This window comes from Piliocolobus tephrosceles, chromosome 10 (assembly GCF_002776525.5).
Source record: "Piliocolobus tephrosceles isolate RC106 chromosome 10, ASM277652v3, whole genome shotgun sequence".
Classification (NCBI taxonomy): domain Eukaryota; kingdom Metazoa; phylum Chordata; class Mammalia; order Primates; family Cercopithecidae; genus Piliocolobus; species Piliocolobus tephrosceles.
Window position 1 is genome coordinate 51,118,294 of NC_045443.1, and position 22,802 is coordinate 51,141,095.

Genomic DNA, 22,802 nt, shown 5'->3' on the forward strand with positions numbered 1-22,802 from the left:
AGCAGCAGGATAAGCAGTTTCCTAGCAGAGCCGGCTCCCGTCAAGACCCTATCTTCCACTGGGCTCATCTCTCCTCGCCCCTCCGTCATTGCCCTCAATACACACTTGAGCTGGTCTCCTTATGTCTCAACCCTCTTTCTGTTGTATTTTTCCTCCTACTGCCAGCCCAGCCCGCAGCCTGCTTTCCGAACTCTGAGCTGACTCTTCTGGCTCAAGATCACGCGGATAAGAATTACTATCCTAATTCATCGATGTCCGAGTGCTCTCAACCGTCAAACACCACCTTCTCCCCACAAAGAGGAGGGAGGTGGCCCGAAGGGGTCTCTGCAGACCTGTCCATTTGCTTTCCATTTGAGGGGTGCAGTAGGTCTGGCTGAGCGAGGCGCTACTGTGTGGCCATGACCTGTGCGCTGGCTACACATGAGCACTCAGCATTTAAAACCTGTAGCAGAGGCAGGAAAGAAGGAAACGCTGCAGCCCCTTTCCCCTCTTATTTTTCTCTCTTCATTACTATTTCTCAGGGAGGTCCTCTGCTGAAAGGGAACTTGACTCAATTCCACGGAGATACTCCCTCAGAAAAGGGTGACTCTATTGAGGCTCCTGACAAGTTGGGAGATTGGGAGGAAAGAAGGGAGATCTTTTGAAGAATCAGTAAGTTGGTGTTAATTTTTTCTTTGAAATAGGGGGCAGTTTTAGATCATGAAACTATTCCGCACTAAAAGAGGGTGACCTAAGAAAGCCGTGGGAGCTCCAGTGAGGGTATTCAAACTGGGGACTAGGCCCCTGAGGGCAGAGGTGGGTTCTGCAGGGTCCCCAGAGTGGCACCAGAGAGGTCCCTCGAAAGGGGTAGCACTGAATCTCCCCCATTTTCCTCGTTTTCTTTTGTATAGCTATAGAAGAGAGCGCGCTCTCCTTCGCATCCAGGGCTTTTTAGCTTTCCCAGGCTGAATATTACGCCCTCGCCACCCGCATTTCTTTAAAAAACCTCACTCTGAGATTTTTTTCTGTTGCATATTTAAATATCAGTCTATTCTATTGTTTTTATTTCCCTCGTTTTATTCTTTCTCCATTTATTGCTGAGTATATTCCATTGCTTCACAATCCCCTGCCCCAGGTGATGAATTCTGTATTTGGGGGTTGTCACACCCCTCTCCGCTTGAGAAAAATCCAGCGAGGTAAAGGAGAGTGTCCTTTTCAGACATCTGGGGTTCTGGGGAAAGTGGCTGAAAGTAGGAAATGGAAACACAATCCCGGCATCAAAGGCTCACTACGCGGCATCAGGTTCTTTCCAGCCGCGAGCGGAGGGGAGCTGCCAGGGCTGGAGCGCTCCTGTCTGTTCTGTTTTCTATTATCTTCATTTATTATTCTTTAAAATCTGGTTTCTTCCCCACCCTTAGCTTCAAGCCCCAATCCAGAGACTTGGGCAGTCACAGTGATCGGTTTGGGGATAGGGGTCTGTCTCCCCCGTGCACATTCTATGCCTAGGAGGAGGCGCCCAGTTACAGCCCTCTCCTCCCTTTGCGTCGGCCAAATTCAGCCTCCCCCACCCCCTCCCTGGGGCCGGCCAGGGGGGCGTCTCCCTGTCCCTTTAAATCTCCCAGCTCCCGCCTCCTTTGGCCCAACTGAGATCCAATCAGCATAGACCTTTTTCTTTTCGCCCCGCCCCACCTAGAGGGGAGGGAACCCCAGGAGACCTGACTCGGGCATCACGTGCGCAGAGAGCGTCACATGAGCGCGGGAGGGGTGCTGAGAGGTGGAGGGCGGGAACCGGCGGATTTCTTAATGAAGTCTCTCCGCATGCGTAGAGGGAATGTAGGGAGGGAGGTGGAAGCACTAGGAGGAGGGGAGGGGTGGAGAGAAAAGAGGGGAGGGATGGGGGAGGGGAAACAGGAGCGAGGTGTCTCCCTTGCTCGCTGCCTCTGGCAAGTGGAGTTTTTAAAAAGCTCCAGCAGATCATGTCATGACGACTTCGCTGCTCCTGCATCCACGCTGGCCGGAGAGCCTTATGTACGTCTATGAGGACAGCGCGGTGGAGAGTGGCAGCGGCGGCGGCGGCGGCGGAGGAGGAGGAGGCGGCGGCGCGGGCGGAGCGGGGGGCGGCTGCAGCGGAGCGAGCCCCGGCAAAGCCCCGAGCATGGATGGTCTGGGCAGCAGCTGCCCGGCCAGCCACTGCCGCGACCTGCTTCCGCACCCAGTGCTGGGCCGCCCGCCGGCTACCCTGGGCGCCCCTCAGGGCGCCGTCTATACGGACATCCCTGCCCCGGAGGCGGCGCGCCAGTGTGCCCCGCCGCCCGCGCCCCCCACCTCGTCCAGCGCCACCCTGGGCTACGGCTACCCCTTCGGGGGCAGCTACTACGGCTGCCGCCTGTCGCACAACGTGAACCTGCAGCAGAAGCCTTGCGCCTACCACCCGGGCGATAAATACCCGGAGCCGTCGGGCGCCCTGCCGGGTGACGACCTGTCCTCCAGGGCCAAGGAGTTCGCCTTCTACCCCAGCTTTGCCAGCTCCTACCAGGCGATGCCCGGCTACCTGGACGTGTCGGTGGTGCCCGGGATCAGCGGGCACCCGGAGCCGCGTCACGACGCTCTCATCCCCGTCGAAGGCTACCAGCACTGGGCTCTCTCCAATGGCTGGGACAGTCAGGTGTACTGCTCCAAGGAGCAGTCGCAGTCCGCCCACCTCTGGAAGTCTCCCTTCCCAGGTAAGGAAGGGACCTGAGCGCCGCCGCCGCCGGGGACCCCTCCCCGCCCTGCCTGCCCCGGGGCCCCGCGCCCCAGCCACCCCCGCCGTCTGGCCCCGGCGCGCCCGCTCGGCTGGGCTGCCTATGGAGCCGGCCGGGCGAGCTGCACTGAGGAATGCGCCGGGGAAGAAATCTGCTCCGACACGTTCTCTGTAGCTGCCCGGCGAAGAATGAAGCAATCACAGGCGCCCGAACGCCGGGCCGCCGGCTCTGCTCCGTTCGGTGGCTCGCCTCCGCCTCCGCTCGCGGGCTCCAGCCTCCTGCCGGGCTCTTGGCCCCTAAACCCGCTTCCGGCCAGGGTTGGGGGCAGGGTGGGCCTATAGTGCCTTGGAATCCAGGACAAAACCCCCAACCTATCGAATAAGTGGGGAGGGGGGAGAATAAGAACCCCCACTTTCTTTGACAGAATTTGCAGGATCGTTCAGGCACTAGACAGTATTTTTTAAATAGGGGACTAATTTGCTGGGGTCTACAGAAATGTGGAATTTCTTTTTTTCCTTTCTTGACATATTTAAAAATCTGGCCACGAATTTCCTGATTGTTGAGGGAACAGAAGATCCAAAATCTCTGGAGAGGGAGTGGAGAGGAGGCTCGAATCCCTCCCCAGCAATGTAAAGTTTTCCTTGCCTCTCTGGTATATTGAGCTCAAATTTATAGACATTTCCACTGCCATCTCCCCCATATGTGGTCGAGAAAGAGAGTTAGTAATTGGTGCCCCAAACACAGAAGGAAGGGCGTGGGGATGAGAAATGGGAGAGGAAGACCTGCTCAGGGGCTTCTGGGCTGGGAGACCCTTGGTCTTGTCTGGCTAAGTACGGTAAGGGAGAATTCATTCCCCTCTTGTTCTGTCTCCAGTTGAAGAGAGAAAGGATCCTGCAAATCCCACCGCTCTCCTTACAAGAGCAGTCCCAGGTTTCCCAAAACCACACCAAGAGCTTTGGATCCTGCCCTGTGCTGAGAAATCAGGATTCCAGTCTAGGGAGTCAGGTATTTGAGTCTGTTCTCCCTGTAAGAAGAGCTCAGTGGGAGAGCGTTCTCCCTTCTGATACCTACAGAGGTCTTTGGGGGCTGGGGGCCCAGGGCAGCCACAGATGTCTCCCGACAGTGCCCAGCTCCCCGACCAGTTCCACATGCCAAGCTCAGGAATGTTTTCCTTGGAAAGCATAGACCCAAAGACCTCGTAAGGGTGGGCCTGAAATTCCTCTGCATCCGGAATTGGAAGCAGAGGTAGGTGGTTTAAAAAAAAAATTACCGAATGATATTAGAGAGTGTAGCAGATAACATTCTTGTGAATATTATGAAATTACTTAGTATAACACAACTCAATACCAGGGTATGACCTACACTAGGCACCGTGACTTCTGATTGCCAGAATTAAGGATGGTACAATTTTAGTACATGGTATTGTGCATCACCTACCTGTATTGGCTATAATATTTTTATGTAATATGATTTCTTTTATTAACTACCTAATATGAAATATCCCATAATACATTTCTAGAAGATAGGCAATTCACATGTTCATAATATAGCAATGTATTTTAGAGAGATGGCCCTTTAATTCTCTATCTCGCCAAAACACAAAACTTCTTAGGAGATTGGGGTGCAGCCGGAATTCCTGGGGCAGGGAAGCCAATGGGCTATGCCAAGGGACTAAGGGGTAAGGGAGCAGGTGCCCACCAAACCTACCGTGGATGGGGGCACAGGCCCATAGCAATGTGCAATGGGTTTAGAGTGAAGAGGTAGAAGAGAAGGAGCTGTTCTATGTATGAATGTAGTGTGGAGTAGGGGTGAAGGATTGGAGAAAAGCTGAGAAATATCTTTGAGCAAAATAAACATCTCAAAGATTCCCAGGAAAAAAACAAAACAAAACAAACAAAAAACAACCTCCACTAAAAATAAATACTTTTTTGATCACAGCCTCCTAGAGAAAAATAACTTTGAAATAAAAAACTATAGCCCAATTGAGATTTAATACACTTGCAAATTATGGCATGGAAATGGATATAAAACCTAGCATGCCTCAGCAGCTATGTGCTCCCACAATCCCCGTGTGGAAATAGAATTGGACTGATGTATCAGTGAGTGCAGAGGTACAGGCAAGAGGCAGATGAATAAGAAATTATCTTCAGACACTCTCCATCTTTCTACCCACTCAGAGATCTTTTAGAAGTAGTGAGATTTCAAGATAACTCTGTCTATGCAATTGTGGTTTGTTCGGCAACATGTAGGCATAAACACCGCTGTCTCTCTACAGTGCCTCTGGCTCTGAGAAACCTCATCTGTGGCAGTCTGGGCTGGTTTGGGAGATGGAGGCAATTGTTCAGCAAGATCCAGATAATTAGGGCCAAGATGTGTCGTGGCTTCTTCCTTCTCCCAATTATACAGATTCTTGCTTTATTGCTCTGTTTTTTGTTTTTTGTTTTTTTCTCTCCCTATGGTGAGTGTAGACCTTTTTTTTTTTTTTTTTTTTTTTTTTTAGAGGAGAGAGAGGCAGAAATTCCAGGAGGGAATCAGAAAGGGAGAAAAAGAGAGATGGGGTTCAGGAGACAGAAAGAGGGAGAAAGAAAACAGTGGGCTCTTTGGGCCATACTAGAAGTCCTTACTGACAAGCCTTTGGATTTGGGTTGGAAAGAGTAGCAAGCTGGATTTCTAGCTGGACAAGGCACTCTTCAGAGCCCAGAGCTTGCTCGTGGGTGGCGGGTGGTCAAGAGTGGGTGGGTTGTGGGGAGCTAAACACAGGGGCCCCCAAGGCCAAAAAGAAAGCCATGGCTGAGCATTGATATGATTTTTATTTACTCCTCAAAGGTGTCTATTAGGTTTCCAGGCATGAAGTCATTTGTGTATGTGATCTGGATGGAGACTAGGGAAGGGGTGATTGTAAGACTAGTAACTAAGCCCCCACTTACTTTAGGCAGTGTATGCACATCTCCAAGTCTAAGCTACCAGATGTTTCTTCATCTCTACATACCACTTCCTTTCCAGATAAGGCAGCAGACAAAGAAAGGGGGCTTCTTTGAGATGACAAAACTGGAGTTATTTCCCCAGGAGACCAAAACAACCTGCAGTTGGTCTGATCCAGGACAAATTGGCTAAATCAATTCTTGGCATCCTATAGAGAAAAATAACCAGTTTAAACCAGTTGTCTACTTTTTAAACTGATTTTATTTTTTAGGGTTGATTAAATATCATTGGAAATTTAGAGCTAGAGTTTAGGAAACCAAAATTGGGTAGGTAATTGTAAGAGTTTAAAGAAAGTAAAGTAAAAAATTGGGGACAATTGTCTGGCTAATTCAGAAACAAAAACCCACCTTTACCCTACTTTATTCTTCTCCAGGGAAAAGGAGGTGTTTTAAAGCTGGATTGTATCAGCTGGCCTATTTCCATTTTAAAACTTACTGTATCATTTTGAGAGTCAGAAAGTCTGCCTTTAAAATCTGGTTCTGCCACTTAGATTATTTTACCCACTCTGAGCCTCAGATTCCTGATCTTGTAAAATGAGTTTAACAAAATAAGCCTGAAAAAATGTTCTGAGGATTAAAAACAACAATAACAACAACAAAAGCAACACACTCCTGGTATCACTACTTACCCTCTTCATTTTATTCTTGTCAACAAATCATCAATTCCCCAAATCATGGTTATGTCTGTAAGAGTAAAACAAATTTGAGAACTGAGAGATTTAAAGACAAAAGGTCTTGTTCAAAAACAAATCCTTTTTAATCTAAAGGATCCATACTGTTTAAATAAAGTTATTTTGTTTTTAAGATTTTTTTTTTTTAAATCATGGTTTATTCTCACAGAGGCAGAGAAAAATGCCAGGTCCAATAGTCTTCCTGAGAAATTGTCACCAGAATACAGTCAAACAAGGCCATTGGACCCCCTGTCTCCCATTTTCTTCCTGAGCATTTTATTTTCTCCTGTGTATCACTGTGACACTACTCTTCCCACTGTGTATAGATAAGAGTCCCTGAGAGAAAGCAGGCCCAATGGGGGTGGGTACAGGGAAAGTGTTTTGTGAGGGTGGGATGGGAACAAACATTTCAGAAAGAACTATGTGTCTTCCCTCTGGGCTGTGTCTATAGTTTCAAAAGGCAGTAAGAATGAAGGGGAAACCCCAAATATTCAGCCCTTCTCATTAGCTTTCACCTAAATTCTAATAATTACATGGAAAAATTGAGGACTGAGCTATCCAGATAATCTCCCTAGTTCCCCACTTCCCCTTGAAAGTGTTGCTGTGACCTTTATTGACAGGGATGAGGGTGGAGTAGAAAATGGAGATAGAAGTGATATATATTGGTTTTAGTTTCTGTGAAATTCTCAGAGCCTAAAGAAACAGAACTGGTGATATTGGTTTGGATGACAGGTATCTAGGGTATACGATTATGGTTGGTGCATGGGATGTAGACAGTTTCCTTCAGCCATGAAGGAATGGAGAGGGAAGGGGGTTGGAACAGAATTTGCCCTGTTTTGGTGGGACTGTGGTGTGGACCCCCTACTTCCAGCGACACCTGATTCCCTATATCTCAGGTTCAGGACCCCTCACCTTGGGTGTTGTTAGGTGGTTCACAACATTGGACCCCAATTCCTAGAGTGTGGACCTCCCAGCAGGCTTGCTTCACCTGGACACTTATCTTCTATCTGTGCCTCACATCCCTAACATAGGGCCACTGTCCAAAGGCATGAAGACCCATATGGTGATCTGGGCCCACTGAAGCTGACCCCCTGCCTGCCATGCCCTCCCTGAAACATATAGCAGAGTGTCTTCCTCTGACAACAGGGCAGAATATAAACTAATAAGCACCCAAACGATCTAACTCAGGAAGGAGGGATTTTTCTGAATATCTGAAATTCTGCAAGCGTGGCAGGCCAGGCTGGAACTTGGAGGGCCCCTTCTAAGCGTACAAGGATCCTAATACCGAGTGCTGTGCAGAGCCATATTGGGGTCTGAAACAAAAGAGAAAATCAGTAATACCGAACCCATGTTTATTTTTTTTAATTGATACTGTGTTCATCATGGATGTTTTTGTATTCGTTTTGCTTTTGTAAACGTTGCATTAAAATATCGTCTTGATTACTGAATTTTTGGCCCCCCCTCCCTTAAACCTTGAGCCCAGTGGCCTCACCATAGTTGTGGTCTTGCTAAAATAACAGAAATGAAAAGCATTTGGGACTTCACTATGCAGAGCAATCCTCTGGCCCCATTAAGCCCCTGCCAGTACTCTGTGCGTAGGCAGCCTCGGGTCCTCTAGGCCAGTCCAGCCGCGTGCCTCACTTCTTCTCGCTTGCCTTATCTCCCCGCAGACGTGGTTCCCCTGCAGCCCGAGGTGAGCAGCTACCGGCGTGGGCGCAAGAAACGTGTGCCCTACACTAAGGTGCAGCTGAAGGAGCTAGAGAAGGAATACGCGGCTAGCAAGTTCATCACCAAAGAGAAGCGCCGGCGCATCTCCGCCACCACGAACCTCTCTGAGCGCCAGGTAACCATCTGGTTCCAGAACCGGCGGGTCAAAGAGAAGAAGGTGGTCAGCAAATCGAAAGCGCCTCATCTCCACTCCACCTGACCACCCACCCGCTGCTTGCCCCATCTATTTATGTCACCGCTTTGTACCATAACCGAACCCACGGAAAGATGCTGCGCGGGTGCAGAAGAGTATTTAATGTTAACGAGAGAGAAGAACCGCGCCGCCCGGAGGCAGAGAGGCTCCATGGCCGCAGTGGGCCATCCCCAACTCCCTATCCCATCCCCAGCCTCCACCCCCATCCAGATGGGACTCACCCGGCTTCAACAGCTTTGGAAATGGATCCCGGGTGGGCCGTGGGAGGAAGGCTGTCGACCTCTACTCCTCCTTGTGCTCACCTTGCCAGAAAGTCCAGTGGCAGCGCAGAGCCCAGTCATTCCAACCAAAGCAGGGTTGGGGAATCCCGAATGGCCCCAATTCTTGCCTCATCCTATCACCAGGCTAGTAGAGGACCCTCCCTAAGGGCGCAGCTTCAGCGCAGGATCTGTGCAGCTCATACTTTCCTTCGCTGGCCCTCTCGCACTCCTTAGGCAAGATTTCCCAGTAAAAATTTTCTGTGCATATTTTAAAAGTCGTGTTAACATTCATGATAATTATTAGGGATCTGGCAGCGTGATTGGAGTATGGATGGTTCCGTAAAAGCTGGAATCAACGCAGCCCCTACGCTCCATCCCAACCAAGAAACTGCATTTCTTGGGGCCAGTTGGGAGCTGCCTTTGCCCCACTGCCTCCCCTGTTCTGCTCTCTCAGTCAACATGTGGAAATCCAAGGAGGACAAAGACTCCAGCCACGCTGCTAAATAGGGCTTCTCTCTCCTCTCTCTTTCTCTCTCTAGGTGGTAAGGTTGGGGATTAGGCCAGGCACAGAAGCAGAACTTTTTTCTAAGGATAAACATCTCTTCCAAGAGGATGGAGAATGGGTTTCTCAACAAAGTCCCTTTCCAGTCACCTTTCCATCGAGGCACTAGCGCCGGAGGGACTCCTCACACTTTCACTTTTACTGATTTCCAGAGGAAAGCTAGAGGATCTAGTTCAGGAGGCAAGAAGATCTGGCCCTCAATTAGCTAAATGAGCTAAATGTAGATGCTGCCTAACAGTTCCCTCCTCAAAGACCACCTTGGTGCTGTGGGGGTCCTTTGCCTCTTCCCTTCCCACTGGTGCATTACAAAACAGTGTTCTTTTGAAATGTTCATCAGAAATAGGCTTTTTTTTAAATGTTGTGTATCTGTATATAGTATTGTGATGTCTGAATGACGATGTACTGAATGCAAAAAGGAAAAAAAAAAAAACCCACAAACATGTTTTTAAAATAAAATATCTTTTTTTGCCTTGATTTTATTGCCTAGATTCTTTCTGAAGTCTCTTCTGTTCACTGGCTCTTCAGGACAGTCTACTATGCCCTGATTCTGCCAGAATGATCAGGGGGCGCAGTATAGACATCACTCCCAGCTGGGTAGATTCCAAACCCTTGTTTTGCTCCACTTAAGTTTTTGAGTTATCTATACCATCTATATAGGAGAAAACTTCCCATCCTGACGCCCAACTTAGTTGAGTGTATGTTGAGGAAGGAAAGATGTAATTGGTGACCGAAAGGCCTGGAAGCAGGTGAGTGACAAAAATACATTGACGGTCACTTTGATTAATAATTGGGGCTCAGATCTGTTTCTGGGTACTGAGAAAATGGCATCCCAGCTGGGAAGTGGGTGAGGTAAATGTGGTGGCCGGCGGCAGCGGGGAACTAACCTTAGGCTCCTGGTGCCCTATGGCCCCCAGAGGGCCCCAGATACATTCAGCCAGTTCAGGACTGGAGTTGGGGCTGGGTTGGGGTCAGCACAGCCTGGCAGGGCACCTTCAAGCTCAGCTTTTCCTGGCTGTACTATTTTCTTCCCCTCACTTAACCTATGCAGAGAGGCTGAGCTGCTAGGACCCCTTTGGCCCCCAGTTTGCCAAACCAATCCCACTTTTACTCTCCACATTCCTGGGAACCCCAGTGTTCGAGGCAATGAGGAGCCTATGTAGATGCTGCCACTAATTTGTTTTCCTGGTCGCGTCAGTGCCTATCTCCCTATCTGGCAGAGTTAATGAGATCATTAAGTTGTCAGGTTGAGACTTTTTAAAAGCAATATAGCCTAAAACAATGTTATCTCAGATTAAATCTTTACTGCAGCAATTTTTATTTATATATAATATTTTTCCTCTCCTGAGACGCAGAAACACTGGAGATGTCAGGTTGGAAATCAGAGTTCTCCGTTCTCCCTTTGCCTGATGGGGCTGAAGCTTTAACAATTTCATTTAAATAAATGTTCCTGGGGGTTAAACACATGCACATTTTGCGCCCGCGTGCGTGCGCGCGTGCGCACACCCACACCCACACACACACATACACACGGAGGCTGAGAGACAAAGAACCTGAAGAATTTGCCCTCTGTGGAGGTTCTGCTACTGACGTGGCTGCCAGTGCTTCTGGTCTCAACTCTGGGTTAACTACTAGAGAGCCACACGCTGGGCAGTGGAGATTTGAGGGAGAATTTCCAGGAATAAGGTTCATTCTTAATTCCATCTCTCCTTTATCTCCCCACCCACCATCCCAACCTCTCTCTCCAAATCCCTGAGTTTCCCCTGAGATGAAAGGAGTTGGAGACTGAGTGTGTGTGTTTGGTCAGAAAAAGAAACTGAGTGGACAAGAGGCCTGGGGTTCTCTTACTATGACCCCACCCTTCCTGACTGCTTTGGGTAGTCCCAAGCACAGCTGTAGGCAAACTGGAAATTGGGGATTCTGATTAAAGAGAAGTCTAGAGTTCTCCGAGCAATTCCTCTGCTTCTGCACACAAACCCATTTATAATCATATGAGGTAGTCATCCCATACTGAGGGAACCATCCTAAGGCTCTAGAAGGGAATAATGTAGAAAAAGAAGAGGAGCCAGGCGCAATGGCTCATGCCTGTAATCCCAACACTTTGGGAGGCTGAGGCCGGCGGATTGCTTGAGCTCAGGAGTTTGAGACCAGCATGGAAAACATGGTGGAATCCTGTCTCTACCAAAAACAGAAAAACTTTGCCTGGCATGGTAGTGCATGTCTGTGAAGTCTGAGGTGGGAGGATCTTTTGAACCCTGGTGGGGGGCGGGAGGGTGGAGGTTGCAGTGAGCCGAGATCTCACCATTGCACACCAGCCTGGGTGACAGAGTGAGACTCTGTCTCGGAAGAAGAAGAAGAAGAAGGAGAAGGAGGAAGAAGAGGAGGAAGAAGAGAGGAGGAGGAGGAAAAAAAGAGGAAAGCCTGTGCAGGCACACTACTGGTGCATTGGGACACTGGTAAGTCTAACAAGGACTGCAGTTCCTGAATGCCTGTGAGCCCTCGTGCGGTGCATTAAACATACCCAGATTTATTTTGGAGGAGTATCATGCCTGGATTTATTTGGAGATGACTTTCCCATAAGAGTAAGCAAACATTGTATGAGTGTGTGTGAGCATGTGTTTTGGGGAGGCACAGTTGTGAAATGTACTATTCTTTCCCTGAATAAGGATGTTTTTCTTCAACACAACTCTGATTGTGTTGATCTCTCACCTTGCCTTCTCCCAAGAATTGGCATTGTCTTTGAGGACTCAATGAGATAGTTCATCTCTTAGTCATGTCTCTAATGTGTCTCTCTCTACAAGGCCAGTCTCCTAGTGTTTGTGTTAAAAGTAAAATTAGGTATGAAGGAAAATATGAGGGTACCAGGGGGGTACAGGGTCATCTGAAGAGCTGGTGAAACCACTGTGTGGAAACACAGCCACACAGAGGGACTGAGACTCCTGCTATCTTTCTCATAATCTGATAGCACTCCCCACTCCCCCTATATCCCTAGGCCAGAGCTGGGAGGCTCAGGCAGCCTAGGGCCTCACAGGACTCTCCATCTGGTGGTCACTCCCCGGGGCTGCCAGAGAGGGCTTCAAGAGATCCTTTGCTGAGCTTGGGGGAAAAACCCTTCCCCACCCACATCTAAGTCTCCAGACAGAGGCCCAGCAGAATGGGCCTTTCAGCTAGCAGTCCCACAGCCCGAACCCACCTGAGAGAACAAGGACAGCAGTTCTTTCGGCAGATCCCTCCATGACTGTCTGCTCCTGAGACCATCTGCTCCTGGGGTTGATCCACAGGCGGCTGGGTCAGCAGTGTGGGGACAGCAGGCCAGTGTGGGTGCAAGGCAGGGACAGGCCCTTGGGGCAGCCGCTATCTCTCTGAACAGCCCTTCCATTGGAGGTGGGGTCCTTGTGGCAGGAAGCCCCTTCAGTGGCTCCATCTGTTCAAAAGAGAACTCCCCACCCTAGGATCTGCCTGGATCTGTCCTGGGTGGTACTGGAGCCCACCCCCAAGAAAACTCCAAGAGTGGTTCAGGCAGATGTGTATCTAGACCTGCACTGGTGGAGAATTGAGGGGCCCTGGGGAGCCAGGGGCTTCTGGGAGGAGGAGGAGGGGGCCAGAGTCTTTTCACAACCAACCAGGCTCTTCCTCTTTTAGCCTTGACCGTGACTAGGTCTTTCTGACCTTGACATCATAGGGAGCACACGGAAGGGGGGGAGGGTGGAAAAGGCCTTGATCTTCCGGTGCCAGCGAAGGGGAGGGCTGCTTGCCCCCTTGATGCGCCATCCCCCTTCCCGCCGGAGCTCGCCGCCTCTGTTTACACACAGAGGAGGTGTCGTCTCCAGTCTAGACAAGGGCGCTAATAACGCCCATAAAAGGCGGCCTCTCCAGAGATGCTCTGGCAACTCCGCTCCCGCGCGCCTGCCGCTGGCCGCTTTATCCACCTCCCCCCGCCCCGCCCTCCTCTGATACCTTGGCGAGGCCGGCGCACGGCCTTGGAGAGGGGGAATCCAGAAGACTTCTAGAGGTTGAGAACTCCTATCCCTCACCCTTATGAACCTCTTCTGTCTCCAAAGGTAAGTGGACCCTCGTTCCTACCCGCGCTCTCCCAGCCCAGCGAGCCCCGGAGTTGGTAGTCCATTCCCCACCCCCAACCGCCTCCAGGGCCCGTTGCTCCCACCCCAATCTGCCCGAGCCCTCCTCCTCTGCCCGGAACTGGGGCCCTGGGCTTGGAAAGCAGTTATATAGCGGTGCTGAGCAGACCCTAAGCAGATCTCAGCTCCTCCCCAGAGCTGGGCCTGGCCAGTGGACAGGGTCAAAGCCAGAAAAGGACGCCGAGGAGCGAGGGCGCACCGGGTAGTCCTCACCCCCTGACCCAGTTTAGAGGTCGGTGGAGACGTCTCTGTTGCATTGCAGGCGGCTGTGGGTGTGGCATTTGATGCGATTTTTTTTTAACTTGGTTCCCACACCTTGCCTGACACTCAGTAATTCACTAGGTGGAGGAGATCCTCTGCTGGTGGAGGGGGAAAATGTCAGAGCTGCAGCCCTATTTAACTGTTAGCTCCCCACTGAAGGAAAAGACAAAACGGGGGAAGGTGGTCCATTTAGGGATGCTCATATTGGGGTGGAGAGATGGCCTCCCAGATGTCCTTGCCTGGGGGCTCTCACCTCCCTCGCATTTTCTGAGAGGCAATCGGGCTGGGATGTTTTGGTGACAGAGGACTAGAGAAGCCGAGGGAAAACTGGAGGAGGTAGGGGCTCCATCGGCCCCAGGCTACTTGCCTGAGCCTAAAAACCTGACTGGGCTCTGTCCTCCCGGCTGCAAATCCCTATAGAAAGCAGCACCTGGGAAAGGGATTTCCCAATCTGCTCCTTACCTCCAGGTTACCCGTAGGGAGGGCTGGGAGCCAGGTGGGCTCCAACCCCTGAAGGAGCTTGGAAACCACGAAATAGGAGACTGAGCTCCCTACTCTACCCGCTACCCTTGTTTGAACCCGACAAAAGTCAGGTCCCAAACCCAAGTTGCCCCAAAGAGGCAAGACAGAGAGGGCTGCAGGGTTGAGGGGGCAGGCCCTCCCACTCAGCCCCTCTTTCATCTTCCCTTCTCTCCGCGGGCCAAACCCCTGCTCACACCCCTTCTGGGGCTGAGGCCCAGCCTAATTTGCATACAAGGCAGAACCGCTTTCTGCAAACTAGACAGTGACCTTGAACTGGGCCCCTGCGGCCTCTGGACAGACCATGGGTAAGGCAGTACTGCGTGGAATCACTCCCGACCATGGGTCGGCGGGGGAGCCAGAACGCAGTCGCTCACAGCCGATTCCCCGCGGCCTAAACCTCCAGCAGCCGCGTTGCCTCTGCCACCAGAATCAGCGTAGATTTTATAATTAACTCCTTTCGCCTGGCTCAGCCGCAGTGGAGGCTGCTAGGATGCAGGAGGGATGGAGGCACAGAGAAGGTGTGAGAGAGGCGGCGTTGCATCCAGCTGGAGGAAGAGCTGAGGGACGCAGGCTGCTTTGGTCTTCAAGGAAAACCTTGGACCGCATCCTTGCCTTCAGCTTTAATTAACCCCGAGTTAATGAGCGAGGCTTAGTCGAGCCTGGCCAGCTGCGGCGGGAGCCAGTGGCCCAGGGGCCAGCAGGCAGGCCACCGCTCTAGCCTTGTGATTCGATAAATGTGCCGGAAAGTTCGCACCAATCGCTCCGCGGTTCGGGTGCCTCGGCCCGACCACCTACAGTTTTGCGTGTGGTCAGCGAAATGTCGGCGGGTTAAGCCCGGCTGGACACGGCTGCCCCAACGCCTCAGGCTGCGAGTCCCTCCCAGTCTCCTCACCCAGCCCCAGCCTGCTTCCCGCGAGCAGCTCTCGCCGAGGCTGGATTTAGATTTGAAGGGTCTCACCCGAGCCTCCCGCCGGCCCCGGGGACCCAGGTTGGGAGCGGCATTTTTGTCTGAGTCGGATTGAAAAACGGGTGCCTGAGCTGCGTGTGTTGCGGGTTTCCTTAACCGCAAACAGAGCCTCGGTGGTGCTCCGGAAGGCTGGACGCTTAGATTACCCTGGTCCTTGCCAGGGTGCTGAAAATCCCTAGGTTCCCAGTGGGTCTCAGGGAGCAGGACACTAGGGATGCGAATTTTGCTAGTGGTTGTCGGCAGCTCTCCCTGAGAGGAATCAGGGTCAGCTACAGAGAAGGAAAAGGGGTTTGTGCGTGCTTCTTCGCCCGCAGAGTCCAAAATCTGGGGAAAATAGACCCCTTTGATGGGGCTAAATCAGGCTAGAAGAAATGCATGTCTGGAAGAAGGAAGCCTTCAACCAATCTTCATTTCTCCTGTGTTGCATCCGCCGCCCTGTGGCCGCTGCTCCTCGCGCTCAGCGGCCTGGCTCGGGAGGGCAGCGAGCAGAGCTCCCGGCCTGGGATTTGCCTGCTGAGGTGGAGGGAATGGGGAGAGGCTGATTCCTTCCTCTGGGGTCCCTTTTCTAGGAGATTGGAATTATCTAGGAAGGGAAAAGAGAATGAGGAGAATACTCCACCCCACAAAGGCTAGTGATTATTTGGCAAAGTCCAGCTCGGCATCCCTCACACCAACAATAGCGGCTGAGCGCAGAGGCCTGGAGAGCCTGGGCGGAGACCTAGCTGCCCGCACGATGTTCTGATTGAAATCAGCAGCAATATTAAAGTCACACCCTGTTTATCTTTATGACCAAAATAACCCTCAAATAAAATGTTTTTTAAAAACTGAAATTTCAATGGCGCTCATCAATACGGCTCGAGAAGGGGAAATAAGATGCTACAGATGCTGTGACCTGGAATTTGCAGCTGAGGGATGTTCCTCTCCGCAGCCTCGCAGCCCCTTATCAATTAGGCACAAAAAGGCCAATCCAGGCTGAGTCTCCTGCTCATTCCTTGGCGCCACCGGCTCCAACCGAAGGTGACCGCTTCGGGTTTGCAGCCCGTAGCTTGCCCTAAGTTCCGACAAGTGGGCCTAACGCGGGGCGGCTTCTGGGGGCGGGAGGGGCCAGGCCAGGCCGGGCAGCTAGGCGAGCAGGGGCGGGGAAGGGGAACCGGCCTTGCAGGGCGAGGGGCAGGCACCGAGCTGCGAGCTTCGAACTGCTCCGGGCAGGGCGGCGCCCGCGGGGACACATTTCTGTAGGAGTGAGCAGCTACGGTTTGGGATATGAAATCGCCCGGGGAGCGGTGGAATTCAAAGAATCTGCGTTTCTCTCTGCCGCGTCCTGCAGAGAAGAGAGGGGAGGGAGAGGGGAAAAAAGGGAGAATCTTCTCTGCTTGGGTCCGCTTTAGTAGCTTCAGCTTGTTCTCAGGCTTTCTCTGATATTTAACTTTCACCTAAATGGATTTCTTTTGCATTCTCTCCGACTCTCTTGTCTCCAATTTTATTTCAATCTTCTGGTATTTTTTCGTATTTAGACGTTTACTGAACTATTTATCCAACCCTGTATTACTTAAGCCGTGCATTGGTTAGGAGCTCGAAAAATCACATGGAAATTCGAGTGTTTTCTCTATTAGACGCCAAAAGGATACATCTGGTTTGGGGGAGTTTTATTTTGTCTTTCCTTTTAATCCGCTTGGCTGTGTTCTTTGGACCTAGTTGAGATCGGATTGTGGTTTTGCAGATGTTGATTATCTCACCAATAGCCAGTATTGCTTCTCGGCCTTCTCTGGAGGGAGCTTCTGAGTTTGCATCATACATATAATTTCACCCCCAATAAGATAATTCTTCAAGGTTTTTTTCCCTCAATCCCAGCCCCCTCAGGAGGCAACCTACTGCGGGCCTCTGCACTGCTATCTGATGGTCCCAGGAGAAGGCTGGGCTGGGTCTGGGGTGCGGATGTCTCCTCCGCAGTGAGAATTAGGCCCCTGTCAGACCAGTTAAGCCCTGTTAGGGGGTCCAAAGATTTCCGCTGCAAAGACTCCAGGAGCCCCCCAGAAGCTCCTCAGTCCCCCGGAAATGACAGTAGAAGAGTAGTTCTAGCCCCCAGATTTTCAGGAGCAGGCAGGCAGGTACATGCGGAGCTAGGCACCTCCTTTTGCTGCATTCTCTGCCTCTCTTCCGCATCCTTCCTTTAGCGGTGAGTGGAAGTGTGAGGCTGGGTGGCTCCCGGTTCCAGCGGAAAACCCGGCATTATCAGTTATCCTTGAGTACTGGGGAAGAAGACTCCAAATGTCTCTCCAAATTCCTGAGGATAAAGAGCTGATAAAGAAGCGTGCAGCAGCAGCTGGGGCTGGGAGAGATAACGGCAGGGAAACCTGTCCTTACCCCCACTTCGCCTCTACTGTAAATAAACCCCGAGCCAAAGGGCTCATCCGTCTCCTTAAACAGCCAGTAAACTTTATATGACACAATATCTAATAGTAATTTGTTAGGGAGATATTGTAAATTCCAACGGTTTTAGTTAATAAAGAAACCAATTAAAGAGGGACGGGCTGTGCTTGGCCAGCTGTTGGCGATAAGATAATACATGGGGGGGGGGTGCAGGTTATAGGGGTGTATATATGCGGGCATTTTTTTGGTGTGTGTATTTTTTTTCCCCTCTTTCTCCGTGTTGGGCAATTGCTTTACTCTCTGCGTTAGATTATATATATTTTTTTAAAAAAATCAGAATTCAGCAAATAAACCTGCCCCCGCCCTTTGTTCCCCCACTAACCCCCAGGATTGGGGAAGGGGGAAGTTGGAGTTGGTGCGGGATGGTAGGGGGGATCGGTTGTCCCCACCCCTCCCCCGGCGGCTGCGCCCACGTGAGCGGGGCGGCCAATGGGTGGCCGGTGCAGGTTTAACTATGTTTAATGTCAGATAGCAATAAAGTAGAAGCTGCCGGTCGGGCCCCGCGGAAATGGGCGAGCATAATCTCCTGAATCCCGGGTTTGTGGGGCCTCTGGTAAACATCCACACGGGAGACACCTTCTACTTTCCCAACTTCCGCGCGTCCGGGGCTCAGCTTCCCGGGCTTCCTTCGCTGTCCTACCCACGCCGCGACAACGTATGCTCCCTGCCCTGGCCGTCGGCGGAGCCGTGCAATGGCTACCCGCAGCCCTACCTCGGCAGCCCAGTGTCTCTCAACCCTCCCTTCGGCCGCACGTGCGAGCTGGCGCGCGTGGAGGACAGCAAGGGTTACTACCGCGAGCCGTGCGCCGAGGGTGGCGGCGGGGGCCTGAAGCGTGAGGAGCGCGGGCGCGACCCGGGAGCCGGGCCCGGGGCAGCGCTGCTCCCGCTGGAGCCGTCGGGGCCGCCTGCGCTCGGCTTCAAGTACGACTACGCGGCGGGCGGCGGCGGTGGCGACGGCGGCGCAGGACCCCCGCACGACCCGCCCTCCTGCCAGTCGCTGGAATCCGACTCCAGTTCGTCCCTGCTCAACGAGGGCAACAAGGGCGCCGGCGCAGGCGACCCCGGCAGCTTGGTATCGCCGTTGAACCCCAGCGGCGGGCTCTCGGCCAGCGGTAAGGACCCCGGCCACTCACGCGGCGGATTCAAACCCGACATCTTACCAGGGCGGGCAGAGCAGGACTGAGCTAGGGACGCCTGGGGTAACAGAATGTGTGGTGAGGAAGAGCTTCTTTTAAAATGAAGTGCGGGTGGGGGGAGCCTATAAACATGTAAATACCCCCATAAAATAACTAGACAGAGTTCCTTTTTCCTCCGCCTGCGGCTGGAGGCGGCAGGGATTCCGGAATTGGGGGACCCTGATGGGGACTCCCCAGGCCTGGGGGTGAGGAGATAGGGACAGAAAGCCTGGCTCTAGTTCTCCCAGGCGCCTCTCCCTCCACCTTCCCACAGACCCCCATTACTTACATTTCAAAAGAAATGCCAGTGGACACATTTGCTCTGCCACTCGCCCATTTCTGTTCTAACTGATCGGGGATCCAGTCCTGAAGGATGTGAGAGGAATGGACCAGGAAATAGGGAAGAAGAAAATTGGGGAGAGGTTTGGGGAGAAAGGAGGGGCAGGGACATAGAAGGGTCATGAATACTGCAGCAGGAGGTAGGGTTGAGGAGGTAAGGGCAAGGAATGAAAGAAAAAAAGAGTAAAGAAGGTGGGGGAGTTGGTGGGGATGGGGGTCTGGGTAGAAGAGGGGATTCAGATGACTGGCGGCAAGCAGAAGGCAGTGAAAGGGCCTGGAGTCCAGGCGTGAGGCCAAGGTGAAAGGGTCTGGGGAAGGGCCGAGGGCACTGGACTGGTCACCCTTTGATCCTCTGGCCAACCCCTGCCATTCATCTCCACCCAGGCGCGCCCTGGTACCCGATCCACAGCCGCTCTCGGAAGAAGCGCAAGCCCTATTCGAAGTTGCAACTGGCAGAGCTGGAGGGCGAGTTTCTGGTCAACGAGTTCATCACACGCCAGCGCCGGAGGGAACTCTCAGACCGCTTGAATCTTAGTGACCAGCAGGTCAAGATCTGGTTTCAGAACCGGAGAATGAAAAAGAAAAGACTCCTGTTGAGGGAGCAAGCTCTCTCCTTCTTTTAGCGGGCAGGACACGGGCGCCAGCCCCAGACTGAGCCTGTCCCTGGCAAAGAGCAAAAGAGGGGGCCGCCTAGAACACAGTCCCCGCTTAGAACGCCAGGCGTCTCTGGCAGGCCCTCCCTGAACATCCTCTTGTCTGTTTTGTTCGTGGTTCCCTCCCATACACACCCAAAACACCCTGCCAGGTCCCAGAGAGAAGGGAAGACACCTAGCCAGGGAGAACCGAAGCCCGCGGCTGCCCGCGGTTGGCAGGGCCAGGAAGGCTGAGGTGCTACCGGCTGGTTTATTTGAGGCAGGACTGGGGCACTGCACCTCCGCTGAGGATCTGGAGAAGCCGCGGCCCAAATGTCCCCTTCCTCTACTTCCCTTCGGTGATCTTAATTCTCTTTGCCTGCAGGAGCAGCAGACAGCAGGGCCAGTGGAACCAAGGCACCCCAACCTCACAGTCGGTGGGGTTAGAAGAGGCTGGGAGTAGAGAGGAGGGTGGAGGGTCAGCAGAGAGAGCTGAGGGGGTCAGGTGGCTCTGGCAGGGCTGGAGGAAGTGGGGAACCAAGGAGGAAGTGTGGTTTGTGAGAAAATGATCAGCAAGACCCAGAGTCTGCTTGGGTCTGGGTTCCCCAGGACATCCAGTGGGCTGAAGCTTGGGCGTTTGGCTGGCCAGGCTGTGGACAAGGACTGTCAGCCTCATGTTCCCTCTAGGACCAGAACAGTGTCCTGGTCCCCAGCCCTCTCCTGAGCCCCTTGCCCGCACCGGGTGAACGTCTGTTCACAGGTGTGCTGCCATCCACTCTTCCGTTGCCTGCGGCGGCTGCCGGCCTGATGCAGCAAGCAGGGACCTGAGAGCCCAGAGGACACAGCCTCAGGTTCAGTAGCCACCCCAGAGGTCCCCACCTGGCTCTCCAGAAAGAAAGTCCAAGAGGCTGTAGATGGGGCTACAGAGCACCACACTGATTGGCCGGGCGAGTTTCTGGCAGCCACAGCGGAGGCCTCTGATTCTCCCTTCCTGGCTGGCGTTCATGGTCATGGCCGCCAGAGGCTGGACCAGAGTAATTTATGAGCCCCTTAAAGGGGCTACCAGCCATTGAGGCCCCACTCAACCCCAGTTTCCCAGGCTGGTGACAATGAAGGAGGGGGGCGCTGCAGCCCCCCACCCACCTCCCTTCTCTCTTTTCCCCGCCCACCCACCCAACATTGCCCTTTGTCTTCAGACTGGCTGCCTCTGCCTCCTGGCCGGCAAACCTCCACAGCCTAGCACATGGACCAGAGCAGAGGGAGGGGCACAGCCCTAGAACCCATTGGAGGTCTGAGAATGGCTTCTCTGAGTGGGAAGGCCTCTCATCCAGACTCCTTCAGACCCCAGCCCCAGTCCAGTAGATGCTGGGCTGGCTTCAGAGAAAGGAGCAGTGAGAGAACCATCAACCTTTCTGCACTTCATTTTTATCCTTCTCCCCAAGTGTCCCCCAGCCTCCCATCTACTGTCCCACCCTTTCCAGGAGAAAGAGGGGTGAGAAGCAGGGCTCTGATGGGAATTAACTGCAGCCTGGACAGTGTGAAACTGGCCTGCTGACTTGGAGTGTTTCCCATATGGGGAGAGTCTCCTCTAACAAACTCTCCAAGGGCAATCCACTGACCTTTTTACTCTCCCACCAGCACAGAGCTTCTGCACAGGCAGAGGCAAAGGAAAACATATACACACAGCTGAGCCCAGCACAGCACTGGGCCCACCCCACTCTCCCTAGTGCACTTGCAGGCAGCCTGCCTCATAGTCCCCACATGGCCCAGCAGAGTGGAGATACAATCACATGCCTCCATCCCCCGCTGGATATCTGACACCTGACAATTTCCCAGCCACACATACTTGTTTCACCCATGTACAAGTTCCCCCAAATTACCACCACTCCAGCTGTCTGCAGTCTCCTGTGGGCTTCCCCTGGGCATGAAGTCACCCACTGTGCCCCCTTTATGCAGCCCTTCCTGTGACCTCTGGGCTCTAGGGTGCTGGATTCGAGCTCTACCACTCCAAACTAACCGGATTCCCAACCTAATAGAGAAGAGAGACCAGAACACTCCAAAAGGAGTGAGGGGACAAAGATATGCAATATTCTCTTTCCATGTGCTTTAAACTTGACTTCTGTGAGCTTCTCTGTCAATCTGTGTCTTGTTCTCTGTGTCTGTCGCTGGTACCTAGTGTAGTCCCCATGGATAGTTGCCCTTCCCCTAGCTGCCTCCCCAGCTCTCTGTAGTGTACTCTCCTATTCAAACATCTGTCTTTAGCACGTTTTCCCTTTATATAGTCCTTGTACAGAGTTGCTTCATCATATTAATATTGATAATAATAATAATTAAAACATGAATTATGATTATGTGATTTTTTGAAAACAAAAGTTCTACCCCAAAATAATGGGAGTCCCAGCCTCCTAGCTGTTCTCCACTCTGTTTTCTCCAGCTCAGGTGAATAATAAAAATAATAAATGTATAATAATAATACAGGAAGAGTGGTTGCAGGGGCAACAAAAAATGTATAAGCAACCAAGATCTGTTGATGAGCTACCATCTCCAGTCCCAAGCAATTATAGCAGAGAGAAAATTGGGTGGTAGTAGACTTGGGGGAGGAGAGGGAGCTTTGAGGAGTCGTGGGGCCATAAAAATAATGTGGACAACCTAAAGGAAGTTGAAACCAACTTCAGAAAAGGAGGTCTGTGCTGCAGGAACTTGACAAATAGAAGCTGGGATAGGGGCACTGGTGATCTGAGCTGGATACCGGGGCAGTGAGAGGAACCCGTAATCCACGGGCTGAGATGGAGTGGGGTTGGTGGGCCTAGAGCTTCAACCCTGTGATCTTAATCCTGTGGCTTCACTCTGAGATGACACTGTGTATTGCAAGATGTTGAGAGGGGGCTAAAGACCCCTTGGAACTGGCAAAATAGGCTCCACCTTTTGAAGCCAGCGACTCTCTCCAGGCCATGCCAGAGGTAAACCCAGGCCCAGGCCAGTAGTAGAGTCCAGATGTGCCCATGAACCCTCTGCACCTCCACCTACCCCTGCCTTCGGTAAGAAATGCCCTCTCTCTTTCTCACCCTTTTGCCTCTTCCCTCCCCTCGCCCCAGTTACCTTTTCTAACGGTATGGCTCCTATCAAAGGAGTCTTCTCCACATGGCTCGTTCACCCTCCTGAGCCTGTACCAGAATCCTAGGGACTCCCACCAAGTCCAGCCTCTGAGCCACACCTCCTGCC

At 52.3% G+C, this 22,802-nt stretch overlaps 2 protein-coding genes across 2 annotated transcripts; both read left to right on the top strand.

Annotated features, from left to right (window-relative positions):
- Positions 1-1,811: 1,811 nt before the first annotated feature.
- Positions 1,812-9,592, top strand: HOXC13 (homeobox C13). Its single transcript, XM_023211283.1, has 2 exons — positions 1,812-2,702; positions 8,046-9,592. The coding sequence occupies exons 1-2, from the start codon at positions 1,961-1,963 to the stop codon at positions 8,300-8,302; spliced, it is 999 nt and encodes a 332-aa protein (XP_023067051.1). The 5' UTR covers positions 1,812-1,960; the 3' UTR covers positions 8,303-9,592.
- Positions 9,593-17,921: 8,329 nt separating this feature from the next.
- Positions 17,922-21,922, top strand: HOXC12 (homeobox C12). The gene is made up of 2 exons (XM_023210616.2): positions 17,922-18,546; positions 19,333-21,922. The coding sequence occupies exons 1-2, from the start codon at positions 17,943-17,945 to the stop codon at positions 19,569-19,571; spliced, it is 843 nt and encodes a 280-aa protein (XP_023066384.1). The 5' UTR covers positions 17,922-17,942; the 3' UTR covers positions 19,572-21,922.
- The last annotated feature ends 880 nt before the right edge of the window (positions 21,923-22,802 follow it).